Source organism: Cynara cardunculus, assembly GCF_001531365.2.
Source record: "Cynara cardunculus var. scolymus isolate 2C chromosome LG 7, CcrdV1, whole genome shotgun sequence".
Taxonomy (NCBI): Eukaryota; Viridiplantae; Streptophyta; class Magnoliopsida; order Asterales; family Asteraceae; genus Cynara; species Cynara cardunculus.
In genome coordinates this window covers 14,886,856-14,906,620 of record NC_037534.1, presented here as the reverse complement: position 1 = coordinate 14,906,620, position 19,765 = coordinate 14,886,856, and the positions used below count along the sequence as shown (strand labels likewise).

The following is a 19,765-nucleotide window of genomic DNA, read 5'->3' as shown; positions in this document are numbered from 1 at the left end:
TTCTATGTATTTATTCATTTGCATCAAGTAGAAGTTAGTGAATAAGGATCTTTCATTCAATTTTTGTTTTCCATTTTGCTATAACATGAAATTCATGTTGTAACTATAGTTAAAAACACACAAAATTTACCATTCAAACTTCAATTCTACATGAACTATGACCACTTGGAGATGGATATACAGGAACCTAAAATTGATTAGGAACCCAAAAACGGTCCAAAGCACAACACATGGCATTTTCATTATATGGATGTATTATTCATCATGAATTTTGTAACATATGATGAATAGCACGTCTACAGTACGTCCATATTCATCATGAATGTGTTATTCACGAGGAATTTTCATCCTGAAGAGTGACAAGTGGTACGTTGTGGACGATTACAAGGTTCCTAATCATCCAAGTTATATATAAAGTTCAAGTGGACTACGAATCACCATACCTAACTCCGTGTGGGATTTACCGGATACGTTTGGTTTGGTTTTAGATTTTGACACATAACGGAAGTGAAAAAAGAACATAAATATGAGAAAAGGCTTCGATATTATTCAATAAATAATTAGCATTACAAAATGCCCTTTTTATAGGCGAATCCAGAGACATGAAAAATCATAAACTACTTATTTCATTCGGTCCATATTGAGCACAGTAAAATAAAATTTTAAAATAACATGCAAAATCTTTAGAGTTGGATTTAGATCCCCAAATGAAGGAATTTGGGCTCGAAGTGTGGGCCAAATTGCCATAGGTGTTTCAAAGACGTCCTGTAACTCCAAAACAAATTGAAAGTTATGGTCTTTTTAAGTTAGGCTTCACGCCAGCCTGTTTGCTTTTATTGCGATACTCCAAAAATGAGTCTGTGAATTACCGGATTTGCTCTCCATCATGCTCGGATACTTCTCAAGGGTAACGTGTGTCTTGTGCCAATTCGAGCATTCTAATCGATCAATGATCAAGTAAACATCTATTATAAAATTTCCCGAAAAACATGATATAAAAGATGTTTGGACATGCATTTTCGAACTGTTTATTTTTAATATTGTGATTTCAAGTTGTTATAATTAGTTCATGTTGTCTAGGTAACTTGTTATGCTTATAACTATTAGCTTCTATATATGATTGAATGATTAATTTAGTAGTAGCTGCAAATGCAATAGAGCTGATAATTTGACTTATTAAAAATTGGTCATCGTTTTGGTCATATTTTATGTGTAAGAAGCTTTAACTAAAAATAAAACACATCAAATTGGTCGAAAGGCGTCCAAACTTTGAAGTGTATCTAAATGTTTATGAGATCATAGATTGTCTTAGGGGTTGTTTGTTTACCTTTTAATAGTTTCATTAAGAGGCAACATCAGAATCACTAAGAGGTGAACCTTGTTTGGTGAAAACAAATCTGCCTCTTAATGGTTTTAAAACTCACTGAATGATTTTGTATCATGGGCCTCACTTAACCATTCAGCATCCTAATTCCACTGTAAACAATTAGCGAACAATTATATTTCATTTTTGCATTATATCATGAGAGCCTCTTAACCATTCAGACCATTTAATCATTTCGCACAAAATCATTCAGCAACTGCCAAACAACCCCTTACTAAAAAAAGTAGATTAAAATTTTAAAAATTATAGATAGAAAAGTATCAAAATTTTATAACAAGAACCGAGGTTAGAGCTACACAACGTGAAAGAAAATAATAAAATAGTATCAAAATTTATATTTAAAGAGATCAAGTTAAGGACTCAACATCAGGCTTTTTCCGAACTCATCTTGTAATCAACTCGGTTGAAACCCAGTCTTTTCAAGACGAATTGAAAATCAAACTAAGACCATACAGTTCAATCTGACTTTCCCGAGACCAGGCTTAAGACTAGTCTCAACGTAGAGTCAACCGGTCAATTGTACATCCATCTCTAACCGAGGTTTTGGCTCTCCCTCTCTCCCTTTATATTACATATTTGTTATATGTACATCATGGTTAAATAATTTGTTTAACCTGCGATACCATCATATCTTATAATTTTTCAACAATCTTAGCACAACTAATCTTAACAATTTTTATTGATCAACCCCCGATACCATCATATCTCATATTTTGCTCTAATATTTTTGAAATATTATTAATAATGTGACGTCATTAAAATATTAATTGTCGCTAGTATATTTTATAAAAATATCCAATACACTTCATATGTTCTTGAACAATATATATTTTACCAAAATAACTAAACTAAATAGTTTGCAACGTATATAATAATATGGCCAAAACATATCTTTTAAAATTTGCAAGTGAATAATGATGACAACATATCACACACATATAAATAATGACCATACCATAACTTTAAAGTTCAACATAATTAAATACTCGAAATAATGTTTAGAATATCATTTTTCCAAGTCTAGGAGCATTTCGGTAAATCTTAAGAAGCCGAATACCAAAGATATAGCTTTAACCAATTCCTTAATTTAGAACATTTTTTGTATCTTTCAAAAGTCTCATATTAAAACTATGCTTAAAAAGTCCAATCCTAAAGCATAGAGGTATTTTGGTAATTTCATAAAGTAGATACTTAAAGTATTGCTAAAATACCGATTTTCTAATTGTGATGTCATTTTGATTATTTCATAAGAATAATAATCAAAATAAAGATCAGATACCAATTCCCAAGACATATGGTCATTTCGGTAATTTATAAAGCAAATACGTAAAGTATCGGCAAAATACCGATTTCCAAATTGTAGAATCATTTTGGTGATTTCATAAGGATTATATTCAAAACAAAAACTTAAATACCAATACTAAGACATAGGGTCATTTTGGTAATTTATAAAGCTAATACGTAAAGTATCATTAAAATACCGATTTCCAAATTGTAGGGTCATTTTGGTAATTTCAAAGGATTGTATTCAAAATAAGACATAGATAACAATTCTCAAAACATTGGGTCATTTTGGTAATTTATAAAACAAATATGTAAAGTATTGCTAAAATACCGATTTCCAAATATAGGGTCATTTGTTAATTTTATAAAGATAATAATATAAAAATGAAGTTTATATAACAGTCTCTAAGACATAGGATTATTTTGGTAAATTTTAAAAAACAAATATATGAAGTATTGGTAAAAACCGATTTTCTATGTATAGAGTCATTTTGGTAATTTTAACAAGATAAATAATCCAAATTAGTTAAGGATTTGCATTTTACGAAATCCAAATATAATTTGATGAAAGTTTTAGAAAATTATTATGAAGAAAATTATATTTCTGGAACTCCAGAGGTTTAAATGCTAATTTCTGAAACTCAAATATGTAATGCATATTAAATATCCTGATGCATAAAAATTAACAAAAATTTTGGTTAGCCTATTGGATAAGATGTTGGTTAACTATGGAGAGACCTAGGTTTGAATCCTGGCCTAAGCAAAAAATAGCCCTTTTTAAAGGCGGGTCAACATGTCGGTTTGGGGCCAGATTTGACCCGAAAGACCCGGTTAATTGACCCAGCCTAACAGCAGCCATGGTTGCTCGTTTTCATGTCTTTTGAACTCGAAAATGGTTCGTTTCTTGGCCTTTTTTCTTCATTCTTTTTGCACAAACCCTTGGTAATTATTTTACCAATACTTTGACATGAAGAACATAAGTTTTCATCAAAAAATGAGTTCCATTTTCTTATTTAAAGTTTTGTTTTTAAAAATAAAACTCCATAACTAAAAAAACATAAAATTGAACCATGTAAATCAGAATATGAGACATGGGGCTATTGGGATTTGATAGAGTAACTAAAAATGAAGTCATAGACATAAAAACCATGAGATTTAATTAAGAATCTCACTCAAAATCGATGAAAAATCGAGATTTTCAACTCGAACTCCAAACTCAGATTTCTCTCTCAGTATTTGCTTATTTTCTAAACTATTCGAACTAAAACGATCCAAAGTCAGTGCTCTACATTTATATGCAAAATTTTTGGCTTATTAGTAGACGAAATCAGATCAAATCGTGAGTTTTTGGCTGTGGGGTCGTTTTCTTACTGTTGACAAAACACGTCCCTCATCTTTGAAAAAAATGATATTCAGTCCCCTGAACTTTTTGACATTTATAACTGGACCCCTCCTGACGTGATAATTTACATTTTTGGTCCAAAACAAATTTAAACTCTTAATAATTTGATTAAGTGGCAGATTTGGCCCTCTCAAGTCATTCATTTACATTTTTGGTCCAATAAAATAAATACCAATTTTATTTTATTATCCTTTTGCCTTTTTTTTTCATTATTTCTTATTTTAAGATTTCTACAATAATTTCTTTCCATTAATCACATAAATATTTTAATATTTCAAATAAATTTATAAAAAAAAACATTTAAATACTCGTATAATATTATTTTTATATATTTAAAATTTTGGGTTTTACATTTTTTTGTTGATTTGTTAGACCTTTTCAGTTTTTTAGTGTGATGTAACTTGTATTTTCTAATATCCCAGAGCACACATCAAAGTTTTAACGAACATGCCTTCCATACCTGAAAAAAATCTATGTACGATAATCGGTTGATCTAGTGCTCGGGACCCCGCTTGGACCTTCATAGGTCCGCCCCTGTTTGAGTGGAAATATGTTTCACGATTGTTCCATTGATCATTGTCCACGTACTTTTTGGACATTTTTACAAAGGCATATCAAAGGGGATATAGGAATGAATATTTAGATATTATAATTAGAAATTAAAGTCACAATTTGATGACTTATGCAATATTATATATATATATTTTTTAGCAGTTATCCCATTAAGATATTAGTGATATGGTTACTTGTATCAAATCAATAGGGACTCGACAATTGAGTATGTTCGGATTTTTTAAATACACATGTGATTATGTATTCTAATATAATGTGACTTTATTGAATTGTTAGGAGTCAATTTTCAGATGTATTTTAACAATTTGATATCATGGTCGTATTACGTAAATCTTAAAAAGGTTTTAAACTGGCATACGTGCATTACTTTACATGTTGAAGTGTGCTTATTCATGCTAGTTATTGTTTATGAGTATGAAATCTATTTATTGTCATGTTGTAATGTTAATCATATGTATGGGTACATACCTAAGAGCCGAGAGACATAATTTACTAGTATTTGTATTTTTAGTGAGCCACATAGTGGTTCTTTAGCAAGTACATTATACACGTTAAGATACACAAAATCGGGATCTCAATTTAGTGGTTATATTCAAATAACTTTATTGAGTGGATTGCATGCTGTCAAATATCATTTTGAAAGCATGGGTCTTTTGTTATACAAAAAAAAAGGATCTCACTAGGCTTTAGGTTTACAGTGTTGTGAACATATCTCTGATGGAAGCTGGGCAGAGTAAGCTTTCAGATGTTGAACAAGTGTGTATAAAATCTCCCATTGTCGATTGAAGTACTATATCAGCAGTAACCCATGTTTGTATCAGTCGTGCTTTCAATAACGGTGTTTTTAATAGAGTACCCCTAGGTGAAAGCTACACAATAGAAGCTCATATTTTCAAGTAATTATATGAATTTTGAATCCCCTTCAGATATTAAACAATAGACATTCTTGAATAGAATGTTACAAATCTTCTATGCACACCATTTATCTCCATTATCCATTTTGTGGGGTTTATCCTGATCGTCCCCACGTTAAACCTCAATCACATATTCCTTTATCCTCACCACAATCTTTCTAGAATGTTATAACAATTTAATCCATCTTCTAATGATCAACACATGCCCAATCGCCATGGAAACCCTTGAAATTAGATTTCATCAGGGTTTATAGTCGGTAATGAGATTCAGACGTTCCCTTCATTTTCTATTTAATCATGTAAGCAGCACGAATTTAGTACACAAGAAAACTATTACCCACATAGCAAACGTAGGACACAAGTATACATATTTCATTATTTTATTGTTAATTCTGAAATTGGTTATAATATTTTAAACGAGTCTGTACTTTGTAGTTCCGGTATAACAATAGGCCCTAACTAGTCGTTATAGCCAATGGTCCACTACTAAACATCACGAATGTTTCACACTTAGGGGCTGTTCGGTTAGTTTTCTGTTAAAACCGTATGGATATAGCTCTCTGTATTGATATAGTTGTCTGTATACTAACAGATAAGTTGTTGTTCGGTTGTTGTGCTGAATAGATAGTCTAAATGTCAGAAATGATCATTTTACCCCCAGTATTTATTTTTGTCTGAATAAAACAACAGTTTGATGAAAATGTTGAACAAATGACTTATAGTTTAAAAAAAATATCAATTTAAAAGTTTTTTTTAATAAAAACAACTTGATTAACATAATTATTAGTTAAATGTTATCAAAACAACATTAACAAGTCCTTATAATAAAAACCCAAGTCAACTTTTTGTCGGTTTTTATAAGTCAATTTGCAATATAGCACATGATTTGTAGTAGTAGATTTGCAATATAGTAAATGGAAATGCAAGCAAATGGATCTTTAATCAAAACTCAATTACTCAAATACTAAATGTCTAGAAATACCTCGTTGCTGCTACTTCTTGGGTCTCAGGCGAACAACGGCTGCCGGTGGGGTGTTCAGGTGGCGACGTTTGTTGCTGCTAGGAGGGTGAAGGGGGACGGCCGACGAGAGGGGTTTGAAAATTGAAATTGATGCTCCTGTGTTTCGTTTGACTGATGAGTTTGAAAATGTATGAGTGGTTGTGGCGGTGGTGGTCGGAGGCGGAGGGAGTGGGACTCGTTATAGGGAATGGATCGTTGAATAAGGCGAGGTTGGCAATGAAGGGTGCAATTTTGGGAGAAAAGAGGGAAATGGTAGATTTGGAATAAATGGTTGGATAAGTGGCTGAGTCCATACTCCACTTTTCTAGTTGACCGGTTAAACCATCGGTTGACCGAATAAGCCAGAAGCAAACAACAATATATAGCTGACCGAATAAGCCATACAGGCTTAACAACCCATTAAGCCATTACCGAACAACCCTTTAAACTGGTCTGCATTGATCCATTGTCCTCTAGACCTTTTGCCTATTTCTCACCCGACCATATGAAAAAAAGGAAGGACTGTACTTGGTATATTGTATAGTTAGAGGACCAAAGTAGACAAATAATGATAGTTGGTGGGCCATAAAGAAGCGATGGAATATATCAAGGGTGACAGCAGCAATGGGGAGAAATGGGTCTGGTAGGATCCGATTGGATTCGTTCATCTCTCCCTTTTTGATCGTCGATATCCACAATCTGATCATTTCACTTTGAGCTACAAATCGGTTCCTCAACCATAAATCCATACTTATCGATCGACAAGTTCACTAGAACCAAGGTTGAATCAGAATTTTAGGTCAACAATGTCGTTGGAACCTCCACCTTTCCAAGAATCATCACGCTGCGACATTTGTAATTGCAGTTTCAACACCTTCAGGCGACGGGTATTCGTTTGAAACCCTCATAATTCGATTAAAACTAGCTCATTATCCATATTCTGCTCAAGATTTATGTGCTTTTTGTTACGGAAGTTTATTCAAATTTGTTTTGGTGGTGTTGTTTTTAATCTAGTTTTGTAGTTAATTGTGTCTGACTCTTTGATCCGTAGCTTTAGTACCTTTTAGTGTTGGATCGTTGATATTATTATACCGAACTATGAAACTTCGATCGCTTTGGTAAAAAAGAAAGTCAAATCTCCTGCTTTGAGTGAGCAAAGTTGATATGGTGCTTGCTCTGAATTTAACAAGGATGTTTTCTAAGTAGCTACATTTAATACGGTTTCTTGAAAAGTTCAAGAAGCATTATCCATCTTCAAGTTAAAATAAGTAAGCTCATTACAGCATTACTCTGTGTTTGGCCTTTGGCTCAAAGGGACAGATAAAAACCTCTCAAGTGTTTCTGAAGATAAACACAAATTAAATCCGAAAAATAAATGGATTTATTCAGTGGTCTAAAAGGCTTGCCATGGCGGCCACCGGGGCTCAAGGCTCGTCTTCTATGTTAAGCTCGGGGCACGCCATGGCCTGATGCTATTTCTGTAAGGCGTTATTTATTATTTATACCTTTTTAGTGTCTTATTTTGTAGTTTTTAGTAACCTAATTTAAATTGATTAGTATCATTGATTCATTGAGTAATAGTAGAATACATATGTGTATGTATACATAATTATATACATGATATAAGAATTTCCCGCCATAAGTCACAACTTGAAAAATGCATTGGCCTCTCCACGGCTTGAGGCTTGACCTCATTGCAATGCCACACCTCGCGCTATTAAAACCTTGATTTTATTTGAGAGGGAAAAAACTTAGATTTACTTGACCTCTAACGAAAATTTGGAAGCATAAAGGGCATGGACCGAACTCTTCACCTGTTGTAGGAACGAAGCACAAAGGGAAATGATTCTGGTTCACAGCGTAAAGCTCACACTTGCAGTCAACTCTAGTCATTTAAATGGGTTTTGTCTCAACTTGAATAAATCCCCCCTGCATTCTACAGACACATGCAGACCCTCCATGGCCTTTTAGATTGAGAAACTGCCATAACTGTCAACTAATGGCAGTCATATTGATCTTATTTCCAAGCAAGTGGTCTGGGCACGGATTAAGAGTGTATCCTTAATTCCTAATCTGGATATGACCTTGACCCTAAACCCAACATCTCCCATATTTTGCCAAAACCAATAAGGGAACTAATATCATCCAATCTCAAAAGATAAATAACTTCTCCCAATATTTGTAGTCATTCAAACTGGGAAAGAGGTTCAACTGACATACTTTGTATGCACAATTCTATGTATCAGTTAGGACGTTCCAAACTTGTTTCGGAAGTGTTCCTGGTTTGAAACTCAAGTTACAATGTCCACATGTAACAAAGCATCTACATCCATCACCAGAAAAAACAGACAGATTTCATGACCTGGAAGAAATTTTAATAAACACAAATTAAATCTTTATCACAAATGGACTTCCTTAAGTTCCCAACAGAAATATGAACGTGGAGGCAGCAGGAAGCAAACTCTTTCCATCGGCCCTTGGATTGGAATCACACACGGAAGCACTTGTTGTACAGAGTCTAAATTTGAACTAGTGGCTTGGGATTTGTCTCACCTCGCAAGCACACACACATACTGATTGTCTCCACACACATGCGTGCCCTTTTCTTTTATCAAGATGTGCAGCAACATGTGGCTTTCATAAGGCAGTTTTTGACACAGATAAACTGTGATAACAGCCAACTAATGGTGGTTATATACAGGAAAATGGTTTGGGCATTCATTCCCGGTGGATCTGGGTTCAACCCTTGGCCCAGAACCAACAGTTTTGAAATGTAAAAATACAACGAGTTATATAAGTACTGAAATTAAAATCACTAAACATCTAATAAGATTGTGTTCTGATAGATTTGATAGAGAACAATGTCTGTGTGAAAACTGATGGAAAATGTGTTTTGGAAGACACTAATTTGATTAGCTATTCTTTTTCTATGAAAGACAGTTTCATTTGATAAGCAAAAATTTCATGACCATGAGAAGAAATTTATCAAGTGAAGAATTGTAGTTGATAGTGTATTGAACGTTAATTGAACCCATATAAAATGAATGTAGTTACTGCTTAACAAGCTGAAAGGTCGAAAGGATCGTTTGGTTATGGATACAACCAAAAAACCAAAGAGATTGTTTAGTTTGGGACATATAGAATATTTTTATTTTTGGAATAAAGGCAGTGTCAGCACTCCACATTACCCAGGGATATTACTAGTTTTGGAACAGGGTGCTTGACATCGTTGATGAATTGGAATGGCCTTCTATTTTATGCAATTCAAGATGTATGCTTTTAGTTATTGGTGATTCAAATGGTAATATTATTCAAATAACATTACTAATTGAAAAGTCAGAATAATGTATATTGATTTACCAAGATAGGACTGCATGTAAGATGTAACTGCTCTCGACACTAGTATGCCTTTGTGAAATCTGAAATGGAGTGGGATAAATTATTTCTTCTTTTCAATAGGATCTGTTACAGAAAATTTAAACTGATGGGAGGCCATATTGCACATGTGATGTATGCCTTAAATTATAAATAATACTCTATTCATACCAAAAATCAACTCAACACTTTCTACTTTGGGTTGTCTGGAAAAGTGCAACATTTCCTTTTTGGAATGATTTCTTTGCAAATTTACATATTTTACCCATAGCAATTGTTACATGATACTGGTGAGATTGATTGTGCTCCACAAGGTCTCCCAACTTATGTTTTATAAAAGGGAACTTTTAGGTATTTAACCAATAGTCAAACACTTGTATTAAACTATGTACCAAGTCAAATCTTGAACTATTTTGGGTTAGAGGGAGTAGTATATCAAGATAAGAGATTCCGAGGGAAGGCCTCTTGATCTGGTGGAACTGTCCATGGTACGGCATAGAACTGGATGAACAAGTGGTAGTTTGTTTTTATACACAGATTCTTTACAACTTCACATTAATGCTTACATATCTTCATGTTGCCATACCATTCTCATTTTGTAGCATCATTGCCGATGTTGTGGCCGAACTTTGTGTGCCGAACATTCATCAGATCAAATGGTATGTTATTTCTCTCTCCTGCCATGCAATTCACACTTCTGTAAGATATTGTTATCAATAAGCTATTCTGTTAATTGTGGTGCAATATCGGTCAGTGGACAAATGCCAAATAGCGGTGGCCAAATACCGGTCTAAATAGCGTTTCCGATAATACGGCGCAATTGGCCGCTATTTGACCGGTATTTGGCTAAAATTGTGGTCCGCAATCGCTCTATTATCGGTTGGGCCTTATTTGAACTATGCTTTTATTTTTTTTTATTTTTTTTGGGGCTAACTTGGGCTTTTATTTAGAAAATCCATTAACATTAACAGCATCCTTTTCATTAGATTTGGGCCTTTATTTGTATACTGTTCGACTTTTTTTTCCATCTTAGTTAGATTTTCAATTTGTTTCCAAGTCAACCAAGTTGGATAGTGTTCGACTCCTTTTTCCAGCCTCGGTTTATGAACACTTTTCTTATTTTGTTTTTACTTGTTTAAGTTGATGTTTTGACGTTGAAACTATATTTTTAATTAATGCATATGACATGTTTATGTATCCGTACATATATATGTATATTTACATATTATATATATAACTCTAAGAAATATTATATGAACCACTGATTTTTGGACCGCTATACCACCGATATAACCGCTATTTCGAATATCTCCTGACCGCTATTTTGTATTTTGACTGCTGCAACAGCATAGTCAATAAGTCATCCTAAGAAATTCCTCTCTAACATTTAATGTTGTGGGTTCTTTCAGGCTTTACCACAATTTGGTCTTCACTCACTTGTTAGAGTTTGCTCAAATTGTTATAATGATGCATCTCGGTAAGTTTTAAAGTTTGTAGCTTGTGCATCTATTTTGCTTATATTGATCTTGAGATGCCAGTTTATGTTAAATAGTTTATACTGCTGGAAAAGATTGCATGGAGTTTCTGAATGCAACTCCCTCACCTGTTTGCTTATAGCTAGGAGCCTAGGACTTAGTTTAAAATCTCTGTTGTTTGAGGCAATGAATTTTCATAGTTCCATATTGAGATCCGTCTTTGTCGTTTTTCCTACTGTTCATAAAGGTATATCTGAAACCCATACTTTTAGTTGTCTTCTGTACCATCTAATTTAAGGAGACTTATGTTAGGGGTTTTTAAGCAGCCAAGATAGCCACACAGCACACCGTCTGATTTATAGTATTTTTGTCTAAAAGTGTGGATGAGAGATAATCCTAACTTCCAAGGCTGAAGCCACTTCTTTATTCTCTATTTCTTTTCATGACATTGTTTATGGGCAGGGTGATCGGAATGTTGGCTTGTGACTGATTTGATCATTAGAAACACTAGAATGCTCTATGCTTCCATGTGTTTATTTCCTCGCCGACTGCCTCTTGTTGAGCATCAGAGTAGATGATTTCCTGGCAATTGGTGGTAAGAACATGAGAAAGATGGGGACGGGGCAGGAGTGTTTGCCAGTAGAGACACTTGGTTTTCTTAAGTAGGAAAAGAAGAGGGAGGAGAGATATTTGATGTATCTGCTTCATCACATGGATCTTAGTGAATCTAAGCTCTGGTTTTTGGGCGATAGTTATCTAGTTAAAATGGTGATCATATGTCTTATCCTTCATTATATCGGAGTATAGCAGGGACCTTGTAGTATCTTGTTCTCACTCGACCAGAGAGAGCCATATGCTATGAGTAAGGTGTCTCAGTGTCTTCTAACACCTACAAATACTCATTTACTGAGGTTAAGCAGATTCGTTGTACTTGTAGACATGGTCTTGTGACCAGTCATCTGACTTATCTCCTCATGCTTACTCTGATGCATTGCATGCTTATCCTGATGCTAACTGGGCAGGATGCCCTAATGATTGGCATTCCACCGATGGATTATGCATTGTTCTCGGTGGCAAGTTGTGGATTGTGTATTATTTTGGTGGAAACTTGATCAACTGTAGTTCCAAGAAGCAGTGTACTACTGCATGATCAAATACTGAGCAGAGTATTGTGCACTTGTATAGATGCTACTGAGCTAAGCTGGCTGCTTGCTTCTCTGTTACAAGAGATAAGATTACTGATTTCTCATCCTCCCTCTCTTTGTTGAGATAATATTGGGGATACGTACTTAGCAACCAATCTAGTCTTTCATCAACATGCGAAGCACATTGAGATTGATCTTCACTTTATTAGGGTTTCTGCAGACATTGGCCACTGGAACCCATATGGATTTACAAAACCATGCACCACATTTTCGAAGTCAGACCTAAATGTTTTAAATATACATGATTTTTTGGCATTGTCATTCCACTTCTGCTCTAAAACTTCTGTTTAAGCTCCTCGTAGATCTTCTGCTAGTTTTTCGTAGAGCTTTAGAATGACGCAGTATGATTCTAAAACTACCAAAAGCAAGGTCCATTCTAGGTTTAAACTATTCAGTTGAACATCTCAAAGCTGGCAAAGTAGCCTTCTAGCAATTCCCTTATGTCATAATTAGACAAAGCTTCCATATCTGTCTGGTACAATTTTACTGATTGTGTTTGTAGAATGTAGGGTATGCATGTTTACTATTTAGGCAAAAAGTATGTAATGACGTCACCAAAATAGTATAACACAATGGTGTTATTTGGTTTTGAAATTTTTTAATAGAATTGAGGTGATAAAGTCTGTTGAATTGCTATTGTTATATTAGTCATGTATCTGTCTGATTACTGTACTTTATTGGTTATTGGGAAAACCCAAAATCGTACAGATATTACTTTAAACTCTACCTCATACATTGTGGCTTAATGTGGCCATGAGATGAACCTTGGAGTACGTTTATCTATTGACCAAGAGATTTGCCTTCTTGTGTATCAAGTTTCTTGCTTCTTGATCAGAGAGCTTTTATGCTATTGCAATTGGATTGTAATTGGACATAATTGTTTTCCTATAGCTCTGGGAAGTCTGATGGAGCCGCTTCTGTGAATGGAGTAAATTCTGTGACAGATTCCGTATCAAGGGTTGATATTAATACACCATCAAATTCTGATGCTAGACAAAGTGCTGGTGTAAGTACTCCAGATTGCAAGTGTGGAATGCCTTTATGCATTTGTGAGGTGCCATCAAACGATAATGTGGCTCCTGTGCAGGTAAGTGATAGTCATTTTATTTCACCTTCAAATGCATCTTAAGTATCCTAAGAAACTTATAGGCTTGTGCTTTGCTTGTAGCCTAAACCCATGCCAACATCCACAGTTTCCACTATGTCGAAAACAAAGAAAGCAGACACAGCACCTAGGAGTAGAGGTTCTTCATCATATAGCAAGTCCAGGTATATATTTAGACATTTTTCCGTCTACGATATTTTTAAATTTTTGATGTTTGAATTGAATTCATATTCTTATAGAACCAGATCTCTACTTTTAATCCTGGATTGAAAGTAACATCCTAAATTATAGTGTCACTTGTGAGGAGCACCCAATCATTTCAACAAAGGAGAAAAGATCTAATGATACACTTGGGGGAAAAATGGCAGGAACTATTATTTCAAAGAGTGCAAACACACTAGACAATAAATTAGTATTCAATAAATCTTAATAACAATATTATTATTTTTTATTTAGCAACGCCATATATGAACATCATGGATTACATTTCTATTTACAAATTCAGAAGAGTTAATAGACCTTGGAGAATGAGAGCAGTAGGAAAAGACCAAAATATCATTAACCAAGGATTCTTATTGCTATTTAAGCCTAAAAAACTCTAGAACTGCCCTAGATTCTCGTAGAGAGCCTATTAATTTTTCCATAATGGAAGTGTTGTGTAGGAATAAGCAAGTTGGACAATGTCTCTTAACTATTTTGCAGAGTACAAACACAAACTGCATTTGGTATGTCCAAGAAGAAGATTCTAACGGACTCTAATATATTTTAAATTCAAAGTTAACATGAAATCCTTTACCTATGTGCCATTAATTTTTGTATAGTTTAATGTAGCCATCAATTTTTCCATTTTTCCATTTTGATGTTAGAAAGTTGTTTGTTTCACATCAAAAGGTAACACCTAAAGTGCAACAAAGGGGGTATTCTGATTCAATTTTAAATTAATGTACAATATTTTGCAGTACTGGACAATCAGCCAATGCTCAAAAACCGCTTGCTGATTATGAAGTTAATGGAGAGGTATGGTATCTTAAAGTACATATGAAAGACATAAAATCTTGGTAAAATAGATAAAGTGTCTTTTAACTTTTTTTTTTCTATTTTTCTTTCTTTAGTTTTTTTTTTTTTTTTTGCCTTTGCATTTCCTTACCTCTACATCAATCTCATAGTTAGAATATCTCAACCACGTGAATTACATATTTTCTGTTCGTGTTATACAATTCCCCTCACCCCCCCCCCCCCCAATAGACCATTTTCATTAGGTGTCTGGATGAAGATTGGAGGAAAAGGATGTAATTGATATAGTTGTGAGCATATAAGTAGGTGATTGATAATTCTTTTTGGTGAAGTATGCAACTGAAAAAACATTGAAAGATTTAGTGATCATATCATCTCTTTTGCCTATGTTTCTTGAAGAATTTTCTCTACCCATGCCGACGCTTTTGCATGTGGCCATCTCAGGTGGTGATTTTAGAAACCGAATTGTTTATCATTGTATTTTTTTTTGGCAGGGGTTACGGGAAGCTATAAAGAATGGTGACTTATTTGCTGTTAAAAAGCTTCTTGGTGAGGTAAGGAGGATTATATTTAATACTTGGTACCAGCTTTGTTTGAAACTTATATATCATTTTGTCTGTGATCAAATGGCTGACTTTTTTTTGGAAGGGTGTCCTAGGCTATGCCTGGACTAATCCTGGCAAATTGTGACTGCAAGAAATCAGCCTTGATAAAACTCAGTGGCCACAATTGTTGTATACACTTGAAATCAAACCCTGGGCAGATGGGATATTCAACCACATCCCCCACAACCCTTGTGGTTATCAAATGGCTGACTTCCCAGTCCAACATGATTTGTTTTGAATTTTGGAGGACAAAATATCATTGTGAATGAGCATATATATGATCATAAATATATATATATATATATATATTTATGATCTATAGTACTTGTTTTTATTTATGTTTAAATGAATTTACATTGATATTGAGGTCCTAACAACGACCCCGTTAGGTCATGGAAGGCTAACCATATTTCTAAATTGGGAAGCGTTTTTTTTAAGACACTGATATCTAATACCTTTGGCCCAACTAAACTAGTCCATGCGTCGCTTCAAAATGCCATCTCCATATGGGCCAGGTAAGCTTTAGGCCTTTCTGGCTAGCGGGCATGGCTCCTAAGGAGTTGATAGCACCTATTCCAAACCAAGGTCCCAAGCCTTACCCACTAGGCTATTAGGGAAGTCTTATTTGGTGTTTTACTATCGTAGTGTAATGCTGAACCTGAACTTTATGTCTTGTAGGGAGTGGATGCAAATTACAGTGACAAACAAGGATTATCTCTCTTGCATCTGGTTCTCTCTCACTCTCTCTCTCTCTCTCTCTATATATATATATATATGTGTGTGTGTGTGTGTGTGTGTGGGTGAATGGGTGCATATGCTCTCATATATGTGTGTCCATTTCCTTTATTTCTAACAGCTATCGTGGAATTTAGGCGGCTGTTTTTAACCAAACTGAGATAGCTTTCACTCTCATGGAAAATGGAGCAAGTCTGGACTACAAGAATTTGCAGGGTATATATTTTTCTTTCATTATTTTGATAAATTTTAAGCCTTATATATGTTTTCAGTACTTTACATGACTACTTTTTGGGGTGTTCTCAATTGGTGGCTGAATTTGCCAAAAAATCATTTGAGTTACTGTCTTCCATCTTTTACATCTAGGCAAGTGGTGTTGGTTGCTGGCTGATGATGTACACGCCAATCTTTTCACAAATTAAAGCTGATGTGAACTTTTTGACTAATGATATTCTTATTTTGATACATACAGTTTTAATAATTTACACAGAAAATAAGTAGAACTAAATTTCTTATTGTTAAGCCTAATGTACAAGATGAAATGCATCAAGTAATAGAAGTGGACTAATATACAAGTGCTTGTATATCAACTACAACTAATGAAAACGTTTTAGTGCAATTGTTGCAAATGATACTATTTGTGATCGGTGCATAAAAACTGTAAAGACAAGGCGAAAAGGACAAGTAATTACAGAATTGTATCCGTTTCTGTAGCATCTATCAAACTGCCCCTAGCTCCTTTGGGGAATTTGGTTTCAAACTCCATTTTTTGGTGTGTAAATATGTTGATGCCTTTTATTTTTAAGCCTACAACTTCAACTGAACCACAAATTTATGATAGATTTCTATTGCTTGTTTTTATTGCATCGTATATGTTATATCTTTTTTTTCTTTCAAGTATATAATATTTATATATGGCAAATACTCGCGCACACTCTACACCTTTGGTGAGGTTTGAACCCTTGACCTCCTGGGAAGCTCGGCTCTACCGGTAACCTGGGTACCACTAGGTAAATCTTATTACTGTACTCGATGCATTCATACTTCTATATTACCAAACCTTTCTTTTATCATACAGAAGAAAGAGATAAGAGTTGCCTGGATGCGGTTTTCTGAGTAATAAGAAAATAAGAAGAATTAATTTTTTTTTTGGGGTGTAAATTGTTCTAAAGAATGTGTAGTTTCTGCAACTTCATTTGTATTACTCTATTTCAGGGGAGACTCCACTTGATTGTGCCCCTGTGACATTGCAATTCAAGATGAAGAAGAAGATGGAAGAAATCAAACAATCCAAGTAAACATCATCATTTCCTGAAACTTTATCTGCTTCTACTATGAATTATGGTCATAGATTCAACTTTGGAAACCATTCTATGTTTATTTCGATCCTAGCAGCCGAACAACACCCAATTGTTAGTGGTTTGCAAGTGTTTTTCTTCTTTGGAAAAATAACCAGTTCTATCCTTCTTCTTTCCTAAAGAAGCAAAAGAGTCAGAATAAGCAAAGCGAAACGGTAAACATTTATATTATATTTTCTGTCTAAATTTTGTTCTTGGATTTAGGGCTAAAATACCAGTCTGGTTCATGGAGTTCATATTCATGGAGTTCATATTCATGGAGTTCATGTTGCAAGTCTTTATATTATAGACCTGATTCACTGCAAATACTAGCTTGTCTCATAGAAGTTCTTTTGAATCTATTCCAAATCAAACCCCTACCTCATAGGTCGTCAGTTCGAGTATACACAGTGTCACTAGGGTTGTTATTGACTGTTATCTTCAAGGTCCCATGATATCAGACGAGGTGCACACAAGTTGGCCAAACACTCATGGTTACTAGGGGAAAAAACAAACCACTACCTCTTTTGAAATCTCTATGGTATTATAGACTTGACCTGATGCATCAAGTTTTTGGATCCACAATAGAGTTGGTATATATGGATTAGCGACTCTTTAGTTGGTTTTTCATTAAGTCGTGTATGGATAAAGCTGTCTATGTGGATTGATTTGTCTGTATGAATTTGGAAGGTATTTGTATGGTAGAATTTTTTCATAGATGGAAGGAGCGTATTTTTTAATTTGGAGGGGTAGGTTTTGAAAAAAACTTGACTTTCTATATAAAGTTCCCTCTAAAAGCTTATCGAATAAGCCACTTTCTATATCATTGAGCCACTACCAAACAGTAATGTATAGCTGACCAAATAGTTGTCTCATTAAGTTTATTCAGCTGTTAACAAATAGGCCCTTAACCGTGTTGTGATGTCCCGTAAGAGCCAATTGGGCATTCAAGTCGACATCTAAACCAAGCCAAGTCAAACCAAACCAAACTAACACAGTAAGGCCCATGTAGAGACGGTGTTTGGGGGTAGCATGCATGCAGACTTTGCCTCTAGCCCAAAGAGTGGAGAGGCTTTTTCTGTGAAGATCCTTGACGTGTATTGTTGCAACGTCTAGTAGGACCTAGTGGGTGTTATGTGGGTGCTTATACGACTTAACATTGTTGCATCGTTTAGTAATAGCCGATTAGCCATTTCTTATGCTATCTAAACCTTGCATCGTCTAGTAAGAGCCAATTAGGCACTAGGTGGGTGCTTTTGCGACTTGGGGTTGTTTACCCAGTTTTTTTGTTAAGGGCTGACCGAAAGAAAAAGGATTTGACGTGGGAACAAGTCTGACAAAGTGCTCATCGGAAATTGTTGCTTACTAAATATTTTGTACTTTTTTAAAAGCGGCCGATTTATTATAAGAAAAAGAAACCAAAAGAGAAATTACAAGAGGGTATTACAATCATAACTTTTTTTGCATGGTGTAGAAGTAGAAACGAAAAAAATAACGCCAAAGCAAAAGTCTAACGAGCAGAAAAAGGAGAGAAAAAGCCCAACTAAAAGAATTCCTACAGTGAGAGACCAACTAACTTTTTGAGCAACTGTGATCAGCCTGCAATACTGATCAACGCAAGAAATATTATCGTTTTTTGGCACGAGTTGCCAACCAATGATAGGATAGAAGTTGAACGTCTAAAGCTAAATGAGTGGGTGAAGGGAGCAGATCAGATCACACCTCTTAACAAAGTAACTCCAAATCACGCACATGGAAACCCAAACAATCGCCTGTTATATGCCTTCTGAAAAATCAGAAAAAGATGGAAAAAGTATGCAATAGAGCGGGAGTCGAAAGGAGCCAAGTGCTACGACCTTAACACTTCTTTCACACATTTGAAATCTTCAACCAAGCCCTACAACCAAATATTTCATATCAAGTGTTGATCGAGTAAAAACCCTTACCCTCGCACTTATGCACTTGCAAAGTTCAATAGGGGTTGTTTTGTTCGTTTTTGAGTAAGTTTTGTATAGATATAGTGAATTGTGTGGGTTAATCTATCTATAAAAAATCCGAGGTTTTTTGTTTGGAAGGGTTTTTCATAGATGATAGGAGTGTGGTTAATTGGGAGGGGTTAGTTTGGGAAAAAAACTTGACTTTTTGCATAAAGCTCCTCCTCGAAGCTCACCGAATAAGACACCTTCTATATGATTAAGCCACTACGAAATAGTCTCGTTAAACTAATAAACTCAAAGTCAATTAGGATTTAACTCAAAGTCAATTAGGATTTAGGCATTCACAATGTCATAAAGGGCATCATGATTGTGCCACAGTGAACATATGGAATAAGTGAGGCTCAACAACAATGCTTCTCT

General features: G+C 34.7%; 1 protein-coding gene across 1 annotated transcript; it reads left to right on the top strand.

Moving 5' to 3' along the window:
• The first annotated feature begins 7,193 nt into the window (after positions 1–7,193).
• LOC112515494 (vacuolar protein sorting-associated protein 27) lies at positions 7,194–17,615 on the top strand. Its single transcript, XM_025122350.1, has 10 exons — positions 7,194–7,444; positions 10,535–10,591; positions 11,342–11,409; positions 13,504–13,699; positions 13,781–13,881; positions 14,677–14,734; positions 15,226–15,285; positions 16,015–16,065; positions 16,209–16,287; positions 17,287–17,615. Exons 1-10 carry the CDS (start codon positions 7,364–7,366, stop codon positions 17,367–17,369), a joined length of 834 nt encoding a protein of 277 aa, XP_024978118.1. The 5' UTR covers positions 7,194–7,363; the 3' UTR covers positions 17,370–17,615.
• The last annotated feature ends 2,150 nt before the right edge of the window (positions 17,616–19,765 follow it).